At 38.9% G+C, this 21,316-nt stretch overlaps 1 protein-coding gene across 4 annotated transcripts in view; it reads right to left on the bottom strand.

Moving 5' to 3' along the window:
• il11ra (interleukin 11 receptor, alpha) overlaps positions 1-21,316 on the bottom strand; it is a 45,026-nt gene that overhangs the window by 7,935 nt on the left and 15,775 nt on the right. For 3 of the 4 annotated variants that reach the window (XR_001960454.2, XM_018671754.2, XM_018671756.1), the window contains exons 2-7: positions 8,083-8,179; positions 3,995-4,061; positions 3,107-3,273; positions 2,308-2,422; positions 1,729-1,892; positions 357-520 (exon numbers count right to left, since the gene is read on the bottom strand). Coding sequence is in view for 3 of the 4 variants with exons in the window: in XM_018671754.2 (XP_018527270.1) it covers positions 357-520; positions 1,729-1,892; positions 2,308-2,422; positions 3,107-3,273; positions 3,995-4,061; positions 8,083-8,179 (774 nt within the window). In the remaining variant the exon portion in view is untranslated. The remainder of the gene's footprint in view (positions 1-356; positions 521-1,728; positions 1,893-2,307; positions 2,423-3,106; positions 3,274-3,994; positions 4,062-8,082; positions 8,180-21,316) is intronic. The other variant, XM_018671757.2, reaches the window with a different exon arrangement.

Here is a 21,316-nt window from a genome sequence, read left to right as displayed (position 1 = left end):
CAAAATTACATTTTAATTCTCCATGATGGTATTCTGTTTCCATCAGAAATTATGAGCCATGATGGATACAGTTACTTCTCCTTCAATTTTAGAAAAAGGAATAATTTGACCCCATGATTGCTGCATTAGACCTTTTTTCTTGTTTTTACTAATATTTTCTGTTCTTGGCTTGGCTTACAAAAATAACAACCAAGACTGTACATGTGCACAGTAAGTAAAATGTCAGCTGCTGGTGCAATGTGGGAAACTAGAGTGATATTTTCTTTACTACAACCCATACACATAGTTACAATACCATCAGTTTGATGCAGTGCTCCAGTTTGACCCAGACTGCACCTTTGGCCTCGCTTACTAACCTCTGACCAGTACATAGAGCCCAGCGGCCTGTATCTGATCTGAAACACTAGGGGGAAAGCGTCATGCAGTGGCCAGGAGGCAGGAAAGGTCCATGAGACAATCAGCCTCTTTGGAAAGCCTTCTAGTTCGTTCACCAACACTGACTCTGGAGGGTCTGGTTTCACTGCAAAGACACAGATCAGACAGATCAAAAGAAAAAAAACTGATTTAGCCACAATTATTTCCACTGTGGTTGGCATGTTATTTAAAAGACAACACTACACAACTTAGGAAAAAAGTGCAGAGCACAGCAAAGCAAACAGCAACACCTGCATAAATTCATAAGGTACATCCTTTAATTACCACTTTTCTTCTATAAGAAAACAATGCCTGTATTAAACTGATATTACTAGACCTAGACGTTCATTCAGACCCTCATTAATCTTGCTCCACAGATGCATTTCTTTACTTATTTTTTAAAGCATATTGACACTGCTGTGTCAAAAAGAATGCAGAGGGTGAGAAAAATAGTGTGTCACATCCAGCAGGCATACCAGCTACTGAGAAGACTGTCTCAAGGACATTGTGAATGGACATTTTGCATGTATTTCTGTGAGAGTGTTGTATTCATGTACAGACGTTTATTTCAGATTTTTAATGCAGGACTTTGATTTGTATTGAGTATTTCTACAGCTGTGTTGTTACTTTTACTTAAGTAAAAGATCTGAGTATTTCTCCATTTACAAATCATCATTTATTCTATATGTACATCAGGATGTGTGAGCTTCCATGTTTTTGCTCATCCATGGATATGCCTTTCAATGTTAAATGGTCTAATAAATGCATGTGAAAAAGTATGCCTCTGTAGCAGAGGATTTCTGCCACAACTCCACCTACTTCTAATGTGTATGCAGAAGGGGAAAAAGTCTGAAGAGGCTGAAAATCCCACAGAACCTGTAATATTAAGAACAACTTTACTGTCTGCCTGTCTACCTGTTGTTATACTACAAGTGTGTCGATTGTTTTTGCACAAAAGGAGAAGAGACAATGAGGGAGCTACTGAAGCATGAAACTTACTGCTGAAGTTGCAGCATTTGTACAAGGTATTTTATTTTTAGTGTGACATTATAACTGGAAAAAATAATAGAGAAGACAGGGCCAACAATATTGCCAGCCAATCACAATAGCAATTTTTGACTAATGCAACAGCCTGTTTCAGTAGAGCTGGATGTGGAGCACTGGAAACAAGAGCAAACTGTAAAAATGATCAACCCCTGGTGGAAAATCACTACTGAGCTTCACAGACAGTTGTACCAATTTGACAGAAAAACAAGAAAATCTGTTTTAATCACCCCATTCCTGTGTGTGTGTGTTTGTTTCACATGATCTTACATAGTTCATGTAACTTAAACCGCGCATATGTTGTCTCAGACCCAAGGGCATTGGTCGCAGTGATTCTAAGGGTATGGATGGTCTGCCAGAAGGCAGGACGATCTACATCACAGTGCTTGCGGACAATATCCACGACACATGGCCTCCACTCCTGCCCACTGCCCCTTGAAAACAAGACAAAACATGTTCAAGTACAGCATTTATTCCGTCTATTTAAGTATGTGCTGCAAATTTCAAAAAATGTTATAAGTAGTCACCACAGCTGAATGCTGAGGCCAATGCTTGAGTTTCTGCAGCTGACATTTTTACCACCCCCTCTACTTACAAAGGGGAGTGAAATAGAGTATGAGAATCACTGCTGAACTATGTCAAGGTTATAAGTTTCCACTAAGTACCATATGCCATGTTAGAGGAAGGAAGGCACAGTGAAGAGGGAAAGCAGAGAAGGGTAGACACAATCTGTACACGCTACCATCAAATTGTAACCCTGTGGCATATGCTCTATATTTAGTGTCTTCATATCCCATTCTGCATGTGACCTTGGGCGTTGCTGTTTCAGTTGCAGTAAGTGGCTCTTACCTGAAGGAGGCATTGTACTGGGCTGGCAGGAAGGTCGCTACAGATTCCACCCAGGAGCAGCGAACATACGTGTGATTGGGCACTTGACAGGAAACACTCAACAGCCCTGGGGGATCTGGAAATCGAAAGTCAGACAGAGTTCACTTTCAGGACAGAGAGGGAGTTAGTTTTTTAAAGGGAGATTGTTTTTAGATTGTTGTCAAATTTTTAGAGTTTCTCTGCCTTGTCCCTGAGTCTAAAATGAACAGCTCTGTGCCCTCTTGTCCCTATCATGGACCAAAATATTTCAGGAGAAGCCTTGCCAGTACCATGGAAAACTCCCTATCCCTCCAAAGGAAGTCCGTTTAGGGAGCCGCTTCCTGTTTGAGGCATTTACAGGAAGTGGAGGGCTTTGTCTATGTGACGACTGATAAGATCAGTTTCCTCTGAGGACCTGTAACACTCTTTTGATTATTACTGTTGTAATACTGTTCCTATAGCCAGAGAGTCAGCATTAATTAAACTGAGAGAATGAAAACTCATCAGAAACAAACAGAGACAAAATCAACTGAGAGTTGAGACTGTCTGAGTGGGAGAAAACAGAAACTTCTTTTATGCTTTTATGCTGAATTATCCAACGAATGAACTGGACTGTGAGGGACTGGGATTCTGTCTCTAAATATAGGGCCTGTCTCTGCTGCAAAGGGTCTTTTTTTACCACAATCCCAGAGCAAAAGACTAAATGTGAGACAGTGCTGTTAAAGAGTAACAACTCCTAAATTAGGCGCTGTGAGCCTGAATAAGTCACAACAACACTTACGACCCAGCCTGAGTTTGACGGAGTGAAGGAGCAGTCCCTGGTTATCATAGCAGCTGTAGATGCCCTGTGCCGAGTGGTCGACGTGCATCAGGACTAAGGATCCATCTGATGTCACTTTGTGCCATGGCAACACTGAGCTGTGGTTGAGATGCCAGACCACAGGTATCCTGGTTGGGAACATGTCAGACTTCGGTTATAATGCTTGTCAGGACTTTAGCTGTAAACCTAGTGCTCAACTCAACAGCTAAACTAGAACTTGACTCTTAAAGCAAATGTTTAAAAGGGAATTTGCTAGGGTCTATTTTCAGCTGCATATTAGTAACCCATTGATGTGGATTTGTTTTTAGGTTTTGTGCCACAATGGAGGTCTATTGCACAGCCTCATAGACAATATCTGTTAGTAGGGGCAATTTTTTGATGGGTTTGTCTTTCCATGAGATCTGTTGACAATATGTTTAAACTTTATGTCTGAATTTTATTTTTTATGTTTTGTTTACTTCTAGCTGCCTAACTTCTTTTCTTTGAAAAGATGGCTTAACTGATGTTCACTGTTTCTCTTGACAACTTAAGTTTACCTGTGTTTAGCATACAATCATTATACTTATATTATCATTCTAATTATATTATATATATAATTCATTCAGTGTGACCCTTTGTACCATAATACGTCATCTTCTGTTACCCTGAAAACACACAAAATGTTGATTGTCGGTCTTTTGGTGAGAGTTTTTCTCTTATTTTGTCCAGGATTTCCTACATCTTCTCAGAATGTCTTTAAGGAATTTTTGAAAATGGCAGCTAGAAATATCGGAAATATCTCTGTCACGTCTTTGTCATTACAATAATGAAAACTTCAAGGCACACAGTGAGTGTTTTATTTTTCCTTACCTGATTTGCGACTTCCCGCATGCCAGTGTCACATTTGACTCCAAGTGCCCATACTGCACACCTGACACTGCAAACGCAGACACCACATAAAACATTAAAGCACACTATTGTCTCACTCACAGCATCTGCACACTGCTCACTCTGGCATGCCGTGTGTCCACATTGTCTGTATTAATGTGATTTAAGCACAACCATTTACAGTAGGCTCAACAGTATCACAATAACATGACCATACAAGGTTAGGGATCTAGCAGACACTTGGGTGGGGAGACTTTGGCACACAGTATAAAGCTGCTGCTGTGTGTTTTATTTTTCTGAAGGTTTATTATCATCATTAGAATAAAATGAGCATATCAGCAAATCCTCTTTGAGACCTTTGATGATAAACAACAAGAGTTTATTTTAAGTATTTCAAGATAAGATCTTTAATTTAATTAAGAAAAAATGATCAACACTGAAAAATAGAGCTTTGTAATGTGAGAAGATTATTAGTATTACTGATCCCACTGAGAATCAACACCCATATTTCACGTTTTGCAAAACTTTAAGCTCACAAAGCTGCAAACTAAACAAGTGACTGCCATGGTATGGATTTTGGGACACTGAGAACTGCACAAGTTACATCAAGACAAACGGTGTACTTTGTTCAGTTCAGTGTTACAAGTAGCCATGTACATGTAGAAACAGGGCACATTTCTCAACCACATATGGAGCAACCTTTGAAATGGGACAGCTTTTTAATTTATTTCTGCCCCAAATTACTTCTAGTGGTATCTAGCCATGCAAATAGCTTCAGTTTTATTTGCTGAGGTTTTGAGATATCCATCTCTGACATTTCTGTCTCCACCCTTATATAATGGAGATGAATGGAATTTTGTTTGTGGTGCTCATCTCATTGCAATATGACATTTGAAAAACTGTGGTTTTAGTGAGTAGAACATCCATTTGTATCAATAACATAAAGGATGAGATAGAGGCTGCAAAACTTTTACTTGCCAAAAATTGTAGGGCAGAGTAGGTTTGAAGGAATACTAAGTGCAGTGTATACCTGAACAAATATTTGTGGTGACTGTTGATACAGTTGATACACTATCTGCCATATGTGAGTGTGCTGTATGTGTGTGCATGTTTAGCTTGGCCACATAATATGAAAGCTGGCATTTACAGTAGATCTGGAGTGGAAAAACATCACTTTGGCTGCCAGTCTGCCACGAACACACTTTCATTAATTCTTAGCCTCAATCACTCAGGCATGCATACTCCCTGCTGGCCTCTCCTCCCTTGGTAACAAACAATTTGTCCTAGGGTTGTGTTATATTTCATTTTTCACACAAAACTCTCTTCATCTCCTTTACTCTGTCTTTCGCAAATTTGACAGGTATTGAAATGGTATCATGAGAGATAACTTCAAACATTTTGTAGGGTCTTGAAAATGTAAAAAAAGTTATGAACCATAAGGCTCAGGAGGCCTGGCAGATGGAGAAGCAGCATTTTGAGGATGTTATTATTTAATTTGCTGTATTGGTATATTTATATTAGTTTTTCCTGCTGCAATAACTCTGTGTGCCCTTCAGGGACCAACTAAGTTATCCCTAAATTAAATTTTACACATAATCAATTTGAAGACTTTACTGAGGGCCCTTTCAATGCCTGGTCTTCACTGACACCCAAAGTTCGCTTTTCTGGCCATTCTGGCCTTCCTGCTGTTGTTTTAGTGGCTACACAAAATGAAACAGCTGGGAAAGAGAGCAGCAAAGTGCTCCACAGTGATTTTGTGGTTATTTCTGAGTGCAGGAGTCAGATAGACAAAGAGAAGAGGACAATGAAGCCTACTGGGACTTTTTTTTTTAAACAGAAATAAGCTAATAGAAGTGTGTTCATTCCCTTGTGGTGTATAAGGGAAACAATTTGTCATTTTCAACAGAAGGCATGGTTAATAAACTTGAGCTATCAAAACAGCTGTTATTTATGCGAATATATATATATATATATATACACACACACACACACACAGCTGTGTGACATTAGTAAGACACAAACTTATTTTACTTTTTTTTGTCTGTCACTGCTAGCAATTCTGATTTTTTTCAATAACCATCTTAATGGCTGAGATCAGGAAACATGGAGGCATTGAAAGAGTAACAGGAGAGAGAGGAAGAGCAGACAGAAAATCATTCAGGTTGTAAACAAAACTCCAGCTGGGCCAAATTATATTAACCACTTATTGAGAAGTGAAACCAAAAGTGAAAAGAAATTTCATAATCCCTTGTTGTAGGACTAAACTATTTGAAGAAAAAAAATCCAATTAAGATTTTTAGGACCGATGTAATATGTGGTGATATTTATTGTCTATAAATTAAACTACAAATTCGAACTTCCAGCAGTCTGTTATTTACTCTCAAAAACAGCAGAGCTAACCACTGGCTAACTGAGGCTGTCACCTTGGTTGGTATATGTGCAAAAGGACCTGACACTATGTTGGGTCTTTTATGAACAGCAAAGACAGACAAAGCCCTCTCATACTAACCAGGAAACATGAATTATCATGTTGTTGTTGTTGTGTCACCAACTCACAGAGTTAATTTAAATTAGCTACAGCTCAGGAAATTTGCCAGCAGTGACAGCTGTTATTATAGCCTGTGAAATTAACAGTTGCCAGCAAAACTTCCCTTTTCTGTTGGTTGTTAAGAAGTTACTGTTAATTATATAATTAACAGTTAAACAGTAATTAAAATTGTGGTTCTTGTGTTTTGAAAATTGCACTTCTGAATTGTAATTTTTGATGTATGAACAATTATCACTCAGCCCCAACTTACTGCAGAGAGAAAAACAACCATACAATCCGAGAACTACCAGTGGGTCAAAGTTCTTAAAAGTGGAATTTCCCTTTAAATATTATTAATTATGAATTCATATTATTTTAATCTTTCTCTGTTTCTTGTCTTATCATTTTTCACTCTGTGTCAATCTTTCCCTCTATCACAATCTTCTAATTCAATGCCTTACTCGCCAGTTTTGTCCAGATTTTGTTTTTCCCTTTAACCGCCACACACACACACACACTCTCCCCTCCCTCTGTTTCTGTGTGTGTGTGAGTTACCTGGGGCTTTGGTGCAGTGCAAAGGGTTGGCTGGTCTGAATGTGTGTATTCATGTTTTATTGGCAGTGAAATACATTATTCCCCAAACCCGCAGCGTTCCACTCATATCTGATTCTGCCTCTGGCAAGAGGGCCCAGACTTGCGCACACACATGCACACACATACAAAAAACCCACACACACATGCATTTAAGTGCATATACCCACATACACAGACCTACACACACACACTAATGCACACAGGAAGGCTGTAAGTTTCTCCTGACATTGAAATCAGATGGCAGGGTGGACACAGAAATTGCAAGCTGGATGAAACTCAGTACTTTCCAAACAATAAAAAAGAGCTGTGGAACTGCTGTAGGGTAAAATTAATGGGAAGGGAAAATTCTGATAGTTTCACCTGAAGGGCTACGGGTGAGTGTTCTTATTGATGGAGTGATTAATTTGTCTAATTTTAGAAAGAAATAAGAGAGAAATTAAGACAGAGACGAGATAAGAGTAGAAATAGAGAAAAAGAAAGCAGGAAAGCAAGAAAGAAAGAAAGAAAGAAAGATTACTTAATATCATACAGATCCCTGAAGTGCTGTGTGGGGCAAAAAAAAGCTTCAACAATAGAATTCTTGTTCGCAGAGTCCAATTCCAAAAAAAACAAAAACATGAATATCAATTCAACTATGAAAAAAAGGTTGCACATTCAAAACTGAACAGACAAAGAACCACAAAAACTAACAGTGTGTTTCAGCAAGAACAAAGGTCTCTGATCAAAGTTTAGCATGGAAAACTGTATTACTGTTTCATGGTAAACTGCACTATATCCAGGTTTTATTCACAATTTTGGATGTTTCCTCCACCCTTTTTTCCACAGAAGCATTAGATGCTATAAGTAACTTGAAACAAGATAAGTAAAGAATGTGTGAGTGCATGGATGTATCTCTATGCAGTTGAAAATGTTTTTTACACAAATACTCGTGTGTGTGTGTGTGTGTTACCTTCATCGGTCAAAATCTGAGCACAACTAGGACGCAGCGACCAAGATAAAAACCAGATGACTGTCAGACACACAGGACTGGACAAAAGGCCTGGCATCTGGAAAGGCAGGGAGAGAAAGAGAGAGTTGGGAAAGGGGGAGCTATAATGATTAGGGTTATTTTAAAGCCCTGAAGTATTTGGCAGAAAGAATTAACAGCAGCATCAACAACAGCAGCAGCAATACCACCATCATCATCATCATTTTGAGTCCATTTTGCACAAGCAAATGGATAAGAAAAGAAAAATGTTTCAGAAATCAGCCCAAATGTCTAATTCTTTCAGTCAATTTCCTTGCTATAGTAACAACATGCCAGTGTCAAAATTGCTTGTAACAACAGGTAAATGCATCACAAAGCAAGCTATGCCAGCTTCTTCCTTAATACTGCAAATAAAGTCCAAAAAATGCAAGACAAAGGTCAAGACAATTGGTAGCCTCTATCTCTCACTGGTGGAATTGTTACTGGGAGCGATTCTCAAAATTAAACACACATTTCCCATTAAAAACACAGAGGGAAAATATATAATTTTTTGTTTCCATTGGCTTTACTGTTCCCAGAAACTCTGGGAAAAGTTGTAGCTCTACTTGTGCTGGACAACAGATCCACCTTTCAGTTTTGCACCATAAATCAACTAAATACGCTCCCTACATAATCAAACCAACATGTGCACACCGTAAAAAGTAGAGGCCACATGTGTCATATCTGGAACAGATCTTCTACCTTTCTAAGTTCAGTCTAATAGAATAAGGCTATATGCTGGCACAGAATTTGATGATGATTTGGAATTTGACTACACCAATGCCAGCAGCTTTGTGAGGCTGTGTTTAGGCACAGCAGTGCTTAGATCAAAATGGTAACATCAGCAAACTAACATGCTCACAATGACAACACTGACATTAAGTGGGTATAATGTTTATCATGTCTACCATCTTACTTTATCATCATCTTACATGCTAACACTTGCTAATTATCCAAAAACACAAGGTTCAGCTGAGGCTGCATTACTGACATTTTTTTTTAAATAGTGTGATTGGGACATGTCACGTGAAATAGACTGTCCCTTTTCTGGCATGATATTTTAATCAATTTTGACATTTCCAAGCAAATTTGTAAACTGTTAATTGTGCCATAGCTGACTAGCTAATTAGTTTGAACAGCTAACATTTCCTCCATTGAATGTTTATCTGATCAGCCTGTCAAAGAGATGTGAAAAGGAGTAGACATTAGCTAGAAAGCTAGTGGAGGCTGCAGCACTAAGTCTGTGGCTCTTGTGTTGTCTGGCTTATAGTCCATGTTCCTGCCAGAAAATGACAGAATTGTCCTGTTACTGCTTTAAGCAAAAATAAAAAGAAATGATTTGACTGGCTGAATGTCCTTCTAATAAGAATATCTAATTATATATAGAAAGAAACAATGGCATTATGACCGTTACAGGGAACAGATTTGTGTATGGTAGATGTTAAAAAAAAAACATACTATTTTATTTCAGTCAGGCTTGTCCTCTACAGGGGGGGTATTGCAGTACATAAAAATGAGGACATTAACTACACACTCTTTCTGCTATAAAACATGTCATGAGGTTATGGGTGTGTGAAGTGATGCTGCTGATATTTTTATCCTCAGGGAACATTTACAACAGACAGCTGTTGTTTAACTGACACCCTGAAACACTGTGTATACTGTTTGTGTGCATGTGTTTTACCTTTTTTGCTCTGTCATACACACACCAAAACGTATTCCATCAGCTATTAACCTACCCTCAGGCTGATCTAATTAAAACTCAAAACATACATGGATACTGGAAACTGCTGTGGGTGTATGTGAGAGAGTGTGTGTCAGAGAGAGACTAAATAAGGGTCTATGAATGTGATAAAGAGTGAAAGACTATGTGGTGTGTTTGTGCTGTAAGTGTGTTTGGCACATCTGATGCCAAACACACTTATAGTATATTATCTCTGGTGCCACTTGTTTTTATGGAGCTGCACGTGAGATATTTTCATGATATATATGTCAACATATCAACAACTTTAATTACAGCTCAATAGTGACAGAAGGAGATTAAAGTCCCATAAAATTGGTTTTGATTCGTTTTTACTGTATTTCCTGCTTAAATAAAATGTTACTGAAGCTGAGATCATAACACTGTGACACTGCACTAATTCAATCAGGCACAGATCAAAAAAATTCCAAATACAAAATGAAAAAATGTCCACACTTTCTCTGGACCAACTTAAAACATTTAAAAGAGAATGATATTGGAGAGAGGACAATAGAGACGGGAGCAGGAAAAAAACAGGAAAAAGCATGAATGACGTGTGTCTGTTACGGATATGTCACACAAATACTCATGTTGAATAAAATTGTGTGATGCTACAGCTACAATCAAGCCTGATAAGTTGGAATTGGAGCACAGTTAACAGTTTTTTAGCCAGCAAAAGTGCTTTAAAAACTGTATTTCACTGAGATGATCATCATCCTACATCACCTTTTGAACTGCTCAATGCCATACTTCTACAGTGTGAGACATTTCTGAGAGTTGACTAAGAGTCTGATGGATTCAGCACAAAGCAGAAAGACTTCACTGCTTTCATTTGTTTTATCTGTCATTTTCACCACTGGATTTCTTTCAATGTCAGTGTTTTGCTTCACAAAGAGTAAAATGGAGGATGACTAATGACGTGGAGGCTGAGAATCAGTGACTATGGACTGGATTCATACAACAAACAAAGCATGAGCACATAAGGTACACAGAGGAGGAGGGTAGGCAAGCAAATCAAACGTTGGATGAATTCACAACTCTCTCTGGGTTTTTGTTGTTTTTGAATGTAGCCCACTGCAATGCATTCAGATGGGGAAGCCCACATGAAGCAAACAAAGATGCCCTCATTGATTCAATTTCATTTAGACTCTTTTTGAGACAGTCCTGCTGCATCCAAAGAGAAAGGAGTACCCTATTTGGCTTGTTTAGTTTTTCAATAACAAGTTTAAAAGTACAAACACTCATTCTTTGAGCATTCAAAATTAAATTTTAATTCATTATACCAGCTGTACATGTCTGTATTCATCCACATATTTACTATTCCAAAGCTTTTTCCATTTTTTTGTTCACATGCAAAGGTTTTGGGGGGAATCTTTTTTTGTCTGCTACTGTTGTTTCCTTAGTCCAGACCAAAAAAAAAAAAAAAAAAAAAGAGAGAGAAAAGACCCATCTACCTTTCAGTTCTAGACCATTAAGGGTTCACTCTAGCTTCTCATGAATTAATTTGTACACAAAACGTACATGTAATGACAGGAAGCTCATTCACTGACAGCTTTACTTTCATTTACTTGTTGTGCTGTATGGGGCAGCAGAGGAAAACCAAAGCAAAGTTTATTCCAAAGACTGACATCAAGTCATGCAGCACTTAACATCTTCTCATCATTAGACTACAGGTGGACCTCACATGTCAGTAATAATAACAGGTAGAAAGGATGGAAATAAGGTGTCCTATACCACAATATGCTGGCAGAAATAGTGAGGTTATGTCTGCCAAAATAAAAGTAAAATACAAAGATATCCCCTTTTTACTTCCTGATTACTTGGAAAAATACCTGTACCCAAACCATACCCACTTCTGCATTACCATGACCACCAAAAGCAGAATTTGAAGAACTATATTACAAATGTGCTTTCTTGACAGTTATGTGTGACACCGGGCAACACAAATCAATAAACTGAAATTCCACAGTAGTTGTTAGTGAGATTAAAACTGTAACCTCTGGTTCTTGGCATCGCTATAAGCATGAGGTCTCACTGTCAGATCATCTGTTTGTTTAAGCCACAACACAAACACAATCAGCATTTCATCAGGAGAACAAGGTGTTATGTTTGGCTCATGCAAGTGCTGTGAGGACGCCAGCGTCTAAACAACACTGACAATGTGTTTGGGTGAATTTTAGATACTGATTGAGAGTGCTGTAGGTCTATTTTAGGTTATACTCAACAGTGCTGTGGAATGATAAGGACATATAGTACTGTGCAAAGCTCTGCCTCCTCATGTGATCCCAGACTGACTCTGTGATGTTGAGATCAGACCATCTCCTGCAAGATTCCTTGTTTCTTCTTGTCTCTGAGGATAGTTCTTTATGATGCTGACTATGTGTTTGGACTCCTTGTCCTGCTGCAGATTTAATCTGGGACTGATCAGACACCTCCCTGATGGTACTGATGAAGGATACAAGTAAAAACATCTGAAGTGCCTAAAACTTTTGCACAGTACTGTAGATGACCACTTTTGGCTTCAGCATAAGGGACTCAAACAAAAGAGTCAGCAAAACTCAGAAGATCGGTCAGTGGTTGATATATGTACCACATGGGGCAACACACACCTGCAGCGTATGGAAACCATCAAAACATCTATGGCTTTTGTTCCCTATGTAAAACCACACCTGTGGCCTCAGGACACAGTCAACTCCTCAAGTCCCTGGAAAAGCAGCACTTTTTGTCCCATTTGCTTGCTGGATTGGCACATCCTGGCTACTGTACCCTGACTGACCTCTGTCTGTGTAGCTCATCCCTTGTGTTGAGGACATCAACAGATAGTATGTAACATTTCAGTGTGTCTTACACCTCTCAAACACTATTTAGCTGTGTAACTGTCTAAACTGTCTAAACTGACTAAAATGTGTTTATTCATAATATGTGTGTGTACTTTAAAGAGACAGTTGAGTGAAATTAAGTTTTAAACTGTTTTAAGTGTTAAAACTTCAAAAACAGGGTATGGGTATATGCACAAAATACAGCCATTTGAAAATAATTTTTTCAGCCATATTTTCCCTTGCTTCCCACACTAACTCAGTTGCAGGTTAAAAAATTTGACTTCACTAAATAAAACACACCATTAACAACTTAACCACTGTGGGAAAGGTGTCATGGCCCATTTATAATCACACCTTTGGTCAATCTAAATCACCTTGGCCTGACTTTCAAAACATATTTCAGCAATCTGAGAGCAGAATACACATGTTGCACATTAGTAGATACAGATCAATCAATGAATAGTGGATTTCATCACCTCCTTCTCTGGTTAAGTGCTGCATGTGTATCTGCCAAAAAAACTGATGAATAAAGCAGTGCAGTTGAGACTAAGATGCCCAGAGCAGCTAAAAACAAAATCAATTCCCGCAAAATGCACACAGAGTTCTTCAAATCTTTTTTTTTGTGCTGGGGGGGTTCCTTGGTGTCTTGTGATCTAGCATGGCAGTGTTACATTCACCACTATGGCACTGTAACTTCACATAGCACACTCAGCAAATCCAAAACTCACTGACTCCTCCTCTCTCACTTGCTTACATTATTTTTTCTGTGTCCATTCTTCCCTTCATATACAAACATATTATACATTGTGTTTTGCATATTGTGCTCTGGAGTACCCTTTCTTTTGTGAATAAAATAGTCATTGTATGTCGATTTTTGACTTTGGCTACAAACTGTTTTGGACTACCTTGTATGCCTACAGGTGGTGAGTATTTTACACACAAAAGATATGTAACAGATTAGAGAAAGGCATTAACATACCAATGTTTTTTATAACTGAAATGAAATCTATATATTTGTATCTCACATTCTCATTGCTGAGACTTTTATATTTACTAAAAATGAAAAGTGTCCCTTCCATGCAGTAGAAAATAAGAAGATATTTTTTGCCTCCAGAAATTTCTCAAGAGAAAAAGCAGTAAATATTTATTGAATGCTTTAAATGGGTTAAGGGAATATTGATTCAAATTCTTGTCTGCAAAGTCTAGCCTCATGGTAAATCCCAAGGACACCTTTTTTTTCCCCCAACCACCACTTTCAGTCAGTGTCCTTTACTTTTTTAGACCTTGACACAAACTTTTTTTTCCCACTCTGCTCTGCAGTTAGTCCCTGGATATGTTTTCCATCCCTCTAATGGCAGAATGTTCAAGGTTCAGTAAACATATTTATGTTGTACTTTCTAATGGCTTACCTCTCCCCTTTCCTGCTTCCCTCCAGAGTAACTAGAGATCAGAAAATGCAGGCAGCATCTCTTTGTACCTCCCTGCACCTCTCCTTCACTCCCATGTAATTTTTCCATTCTATCAATTCCCATTTGCTCCCTCTTATCTCTGCCTCCCCCTCACCATCGTTACGGAGCTCTTTGCTCCCTCCCTGCCTGTGTTTTCCTGTGCAGGCGCTCTTTATTTTCCATCTCTAGTGCCAGACAGTACAAGGTCCAATAAACTTATTTGCACAAAGTTTTCTAATTATCCTTCCCCAACACTTGGAAACAATGCTGTTCTCTGAGAGCAAAGTGCTAAGCTGCTCTTATGCCCCTGAACAACATGTTCCTGCTCATACCTGAATGTCAGTTGACCTGTTGCATGAGTGTTTTTCCTCAGCTAGCTAAGGCTGTGTTTGTATGGTGGGTCAGGTTCTAAGTGCCTGTATGTGTGTGTGTGTGTCTTTGTGCATTTAGTAAATGCAGCAGCATGTCTAGATTTACTATCTCAGGTTCCACACAAAAATTTAGAGCTATTACTGTCAGATGGCCACATTAGAGGACCATCAAACCAACCAATTTTATCGCAAACAGTGTTCCCTCAGCCAAAGAAAAGACCAAACCAAGGACTAGATACAATAAACATGAGAGTGTGATATTCATCTCCCATTGTCTTTTTGTGTTTTGGAGAAACTTTGCCATTTTTCCTGAAGCCAAAACTCTAAGTTGGTGTTGCAGGTTGCAGGAGTGCTGCTCCTTTGGTCTGATCTATCGGACGGAAACTGTGTGGGGAAAAAATAAAAGCCTGCCTTTCATCTCTGTTGTGTAAGTTTTATCTGATTCCTGGGAAAAAGAAACATTTAGTCTCTATTGTTTAACATTTCTAAATATAAATTTGATTTACCAAAAATCACAAAGAAGGGAAATCCTCCAAAGTCAAACCATGTCAATTCAACTCATTTTCCTCCATGAAATCAGTTACGGTCATTTCTTCACTCAGCATGATATGAAACCTCAAACTAGGTGTTATCTCCTCAAGAGCAGTATGGGGGCGCTCCCTTTAAAGAAAATCAGGCTCACAGAGGTTTTTCCTCTGATGCAAAAGACCCATATCATTGACAGTGTAGTAAAACCAGTAAAGGCACAGCTGAGCTCAGTCCTCAGCCTATCAAAGTGATACCGAAACTCCCTCTGGAAACCACACGGCTACTTGAATCTCTACAACCCTGATAATACCACAAACCACTTTCCCTCAGCTGCTGGAGGAGGTCCTTCTGAAGCTAAATGTGAAGAAACCACACTTTCATCCAGAGTAAACATGTCCATGGCAGAGCTATGACTCTCTTAAGGTACCAAAGTACCTGCGCAATGGTTAGGAACACAACTTATCATCTCTTATCCCACTATTTCCTGAACAATAATGCTTAATGCAAAATAGCCAGCCTGTTACTCATTATAACTACCTATAGTAGACCAACAATTTCAAGGACCACTATGAACCTCTCCAATTTCAACACTCTTTCTTTCCATAGGTTGTGTGAGAGAGTGTTTGTGAGTGTGTCTTTTCCCAAGCCTACTCTGTGACTCACCCCACCAGTCACCTTTCTACTGTAACTCTTCCAGCAAGAACCAGAATAGACAGGAGAATGTAGCCATGGATACTGTCATCAGGATGCATCCATAATGCAAGTATTCCCACGTGCACAGAGATGCAAAAACAACAGACAAGTCCCCAGATACATAGTTTGCTCTTGAAAATAAGACTACTCCTATTATTGTAGACTTCGCAGATGCACAAGAGCACCACAACCAGAGTGATTAAAATAATTGCAGAAACAGAACATGGAGAAATTCCTGGGTGAAAAACATTCCTTCCAAGCCAGCAGTAATAATGAGGTCAAGGGTGAGAGCTAAGGCATGCTGACAAAAGTCAAACAATAGCTGCGCCTAGAAGCACAGCAAAAAGGAAAAAAATCACAAACAGGAGAGCTGAGGAAAGGCAGAAGGAGAGGGGCCTAATGTTTTTCAAGAGCAAATGCAGAGGGATGATTTAAAAAAAAGACTTCATAGTAAAATGAGGTGTGCACACACTAATGATGAGTAACCCAATGCAAAAGAGCTCCCTTTTAGCCAGTCCTCTCTGTGGCAGCACAATCCCCCATGATGAGTCACTCACACACTGGCATGCCACTGCACATTCAGTCAGCTTTACAAGAGAAAAAACAAGACAGTGAGAGGGGAGAAAGACAGAGAGAAGACAAAGAGGGAGGGGGCAGGGAGAAAGAGCAGAAGACAGGGGGCTTAAATACAGGGTAAACCAAACAGATGAGCAGAAATGTAGACGTTAGGAGTTAAAAATGCACAAAAACAAGCTAATAAAATTACACACAAACATCTCTGTAGTCAGATAAAGTGTGTTCAGCCAGATTAGTCTCTTTAACATCATTTGCTGTACACACACACTTACTTTTGCTGCCCGGTGATATAACAAATTATTACAGGATATCCTGTTCATGAGGACAGGTCATTACAGTTTATGTCATAAATTAAAGATTAACAAAGATTGATGTTTAATTTAGCCTACTGACAGCACAATGTGGTCATCAGTGTGTATGCATGTGTGTGTACTTGTGTGTGTCATTGTGGCTACCTGTGCTACGGACTAAGGATATGATGACAAGCTGATGGATTAGCCAACCTAAATAATACAACTGCATGTCTGTGTGTGTGTCTGTGTGTAAGTGTAAGAGAGCACAGTTTGACTGTGTGTGAGTGAGAGTATGGACTTTGTGTGTGTATGTCTGTGTGCGTGTACATGCACTAACCCAACAACGTGAGGAGGTCAAGCCAAGATGGTGGGGGCTAACTACAATGGCTCTGGTGTTTACTCTGCAACCACAGCACACCCAGTCCATCTGACCTTTCCAGGCGATAACAACACTGCTGACTGACGTGTGCGTGTGTGTGTGTTGCGTTTCCCTATGTGAAGCTCCTCAGTGCAAGCCTGGCTCTCGGTGTGTTTATACACGTCTTTCTCCATATGTGTGTCTACTTGCATGTCAGTGTTACATATGCAGTGTTTTGATGTGTGCACATAATTTGTGGTCTTTGTGGCTTAGAGTGTATGTTGGTGTGTGGCTGGGTCAGTGGAACAAGTGAGGATAGCAGATAAGCTGTATCTATAACAGCTTTTGACTGAGTATACAATAGCATATATAGGCCTTACTATTTTTTTCTTTTATTTTAACTCCTTTTTGCTCACAACCCCAAATAACATTGTTGCTGATATGAACCATTTTGATTTAAGTCATGATCCTGGTCTCTTTCGAAAGGCAACTCTTTGGATATATCTATTCAGAAGCACTTAGTAAATCTAAGGTTTTTTCCTCATCTTTTTTTGTAAGCTCTGCTGTCTCAAAATGGAGAATTAATTATGTTATCACAGTAATATTAGGATCTGAACGGTTTACAGAGATAGAAGATGCTGTTTTCTTTCAAATTATGCATGTTTATCAACCAGCTACCATCCCACACAAGGTAGCAAACCCCCTAATCACCCCTAAATATTCAGGAATTTATGGATGTTTAATTTTAATGTTGAAAAACAAGAAAATGTTATTATTTTTTCATTAAATTTTAAAACGCTCTTCAAGACTGTAGCATTACCATTTAGGCTTTATTTTAACTGAGATCTGTGGTTTAATTACATACCACAAATGGTGGTAGATGGTGCGGATGAACATAGCTCACATTATTTTCTGTCTTCCTGCCCCTACTGTCTTTCTCTATCTTTCTATCTCTCTCACAGCCTGTTTCCCCAATGATACTGAACACCAATATCCGTTCGACTGCTGCCAATTACATTCAGCTTTTTCAGCTGCTATTTTTACTTTGTTTGCCCTTTGTTTCTTTTCCTCTTTCTGCCTCATTGAGATATTTTACTTTGCAGCACTGAATTCCGAGTGGCAGCTTATGACGTGCTTATCATCTCATCAGAGATGTATTAATGCATGACAAGAGATCACCCAATATTTGATTTTGTCCAAACCCTAACATTCCACATGTCCATTTGTCCAGAGTTCACAGTCATGTGCAAGGACATATAGTTGATAGTACACAATTCACATTTATATTTTTTAAAAACACTGAATGATTTTATTTCTAGGAAAACTGCATTTTTTGAATCACATTCAAATATTTGCTAATGGCAAATATGTTCAGAGGTAAGAGCAACTTCTTTTTCTTCATTCTCTTTTCCTTTTCCCACTTAACGAAGCCCCACTGAAAGAATTAAACATGAGGAAAATCTTGTTAGGCTCCAGTGTTATACAAGTTGTCAGGAGGGCCGACGTGTCCGGTACTGAGCCTGTTCATTCTGCAGGATAATCTGATCAGCTGTCGAGCTGAGGGGAAACACTTTGGCCTAATGGCTGGTCTGACTCCAGTATGTGGCGCTCTGACAATCAAATGAAGCCTAACTAGATTTATTTTTTGTTTGTTTGTTTGTTTGTTTTTTATCAACTCTTACATTTTGTTGGTCCATGTGGACAGGCCTCAAATACACACGAGATAAGGAAACAGCTGAAGTTGAAAAATGAAAGGTTGTGTTCCTGAGAGGGCTAAGAAAAGGGGAGACAGAGAGAAGCAAGTGGGGTACAGAACAGTCTTGCTTTGACTTTGGTTTAGAAAGGCAAACAATTTGACCTACAGGTGCCAAATTTACGTCTTTAAATTCAAAGAAATTCACCTGCTTCTCCCACACTTCTGTGTAGCCCAAACTGTGTTTTGTAAATTAAATACAGGAAGGGGTTTTTTTTTTTATAATTCTGCTTTCCAAATTTTCCAAATTTCCAAATTTCAGAGATTCAACAATTTTCAACTTAAAAACCGACAAAATTAAAAGTTTTTGGCTACTAGAGGTATAATACTGAACCAATGCTTAATGAAGCCCACCATTGCTAGCACTGCTAATACAGGATGAAAATATAAAGTTGGACTTCTGCGGTGGCTCTAACCATATACAGCATGATAAATGAATTATAGATAGGCCTATATAAATACCCTAAGCCATGGTTAACACTGAAAACAGAGCAATGGACCCTACAGAAACTAAACCTTGCCAGTACTATCTAGCCATCGAACTTCCAGGCTTACCTCCAACTTCTGCCCAAACCTAAACACACAAGGAGTAATGGCTGCCATGTGTGTACAGAGATAGCACCCAGCCAATCCACAGACCAAGACCTGAGTGTGTGTTGGTGTGGATATGTGTGTGTGAGAGGGAGCAGGATAGAGAGACAGAGTGCGAATATTATGAAAGTAATTATATGTTAAGCAATAAGAAAATGCAAAACAGCTTCTGGCTTGTTACTGACAGCAGAATTTTCCATCAACTTGTTAGTCTTTTTAAAAGAAAAAAAAGTTAAAATATTGGACTTTGTGTGTCCAAGTTTGGCACCAGTATCACAAACCTGTACTGTGTTGTGTATGTGTATGTGTATGTGTGTATATGTGTGTGTGTGTGTGTGTGTGTGTGTGTGTGTGTGTCTGTCTGTGTAGCGGCTGTATCTTGGCTCTACAACGCTGGAATTTCCTCCAGCTCTGCCGCCAGGGCAAGATGGCTACCATATGCCAGCTATTCACACACGCAAACGCACACACACACACACATACACAGTTGAATGAAGACCACAATCCAGCGAGCATACAAGTTTGTAATACTGAAGCCAACCTCACATATAAACAAACACACACTGAAATGCATAATGGGGTGAAGGCTGAACTAAAAACACACACACATCTGCAAACACATTTGCACACGTCTCTTGGCCTCTAAGTTATACCCACATAAATGTGTGGGTGCACTTCTGACTCGCGTGTGTTTTGGGTATAAAGCTGAAGACTGGGTGAATCTTACTACTGTTTCACACTTCAAGCAACTTAATCATGGCTTGTTTAATACTGATGCAAGATAATCAGAGTGTATACATTTTGATCGCAGTTTTACTTGCCTCAACTGCCGTGAAATTGAACAACAATTTTCATAATTGATTTAATGTTTCATTCATTTGTCAAGCTAAAATGGCAAATACTATGATTCCAGTTTCTAAAATATGAGGATTTGCAGTTTCAAACAGAATATCTTATCTAAGATAATGGACTCTAGGAAACTGTTGGGAATGTTTCACTACTTTCTAACATTTTATAATCTTGAAAATAACTAACTGCAGTCCTAGAAACTACCAAACTTTATTTTGGAGGCCTCTAAAATAAGTGTTGTAGAGAACCAACTTCATACTGAAATCCATCAGCAAAGCCACTGTTTTGGCAAGGAAGAAAGGAAATATGGAAGTCCCAGTGGTCATTAATAACGGATGACCAACTAAAGTTTAGCGGATGTCGGCTGTTCCAAGCCAATCCTGTTATGCAGATATCTACTGTATTTCTGTGGAAGGTCCTCAGTTGAAAATGTGTAAACATTAGGTGACATACATATTCTGCAGAGTTAAAGAGTTATCAAATCCATAATAATAGAGGAGGAAGAAGAAAAAGTGTGAGCTATACTAGATGACAACAGCATAACCCCGACCACAGACAGACAACCTTCCTATGTGTTTATGTTACACTGCTAAGGAGGGATGTTTGAAGAAAAAAAAACACACTTTATGCTGGTAGACAGTGCCACAGTAAACACCAACATGTGCTAATGTCAACCACAGCCAGGATCTGAATCTCCTGTGTCTTGTATACAGAGTCATAGTGGTACTGAAAAAGGAAGATCTGGTACTGGCAGAGCCCCACCACTAACCACAGAGGATCTGTAGCTAAATCTCCTGAGCAAATAGCAAACTGAACACTGGCATAAGAAACACACTGTCAAAGAATTCACTGTTGTTTTGAATGTACATCTGTCTCATTATTGCTTTAAGACTACCCCCCACAAAAAGCAAACCTACTGCTGAATCAAGTGCTTGATCTATACTAAGTACAAGGTATGTTTACCTGTAAAGATATCTACATATAACCATTTTGATGGCATCTGACAAATACACCCATATCACTTCCAAAATTTCAAGGAAGCATAAACTCTAAACGTACCTCTTAAATTATGTAGTGGAGTTGCAGCATGGTCCATGACAATAATATCATGTTATGAATTAGCTGAAGAGATTTGGTTCTATTCAAGACAATAAGCT

The sequence above is a fragment of the Lates calcarifer genome, linkage group LG9 (genome assembly GCF_001640805.2).
Source record: "Lates calcarifer isolate ASB-BC8 linkage group LG9, TLL_Latcal_v3, whole genome shotgun sequence".
Lineage (NCBI taxonomy): Eukaryota > Metazoa > Chordata > Actinopteri > Centropomidae > Lates > Lates calcarifer.
This window is presented reverse-complemented; position numbering and strand designations above follow the sequence as displayed.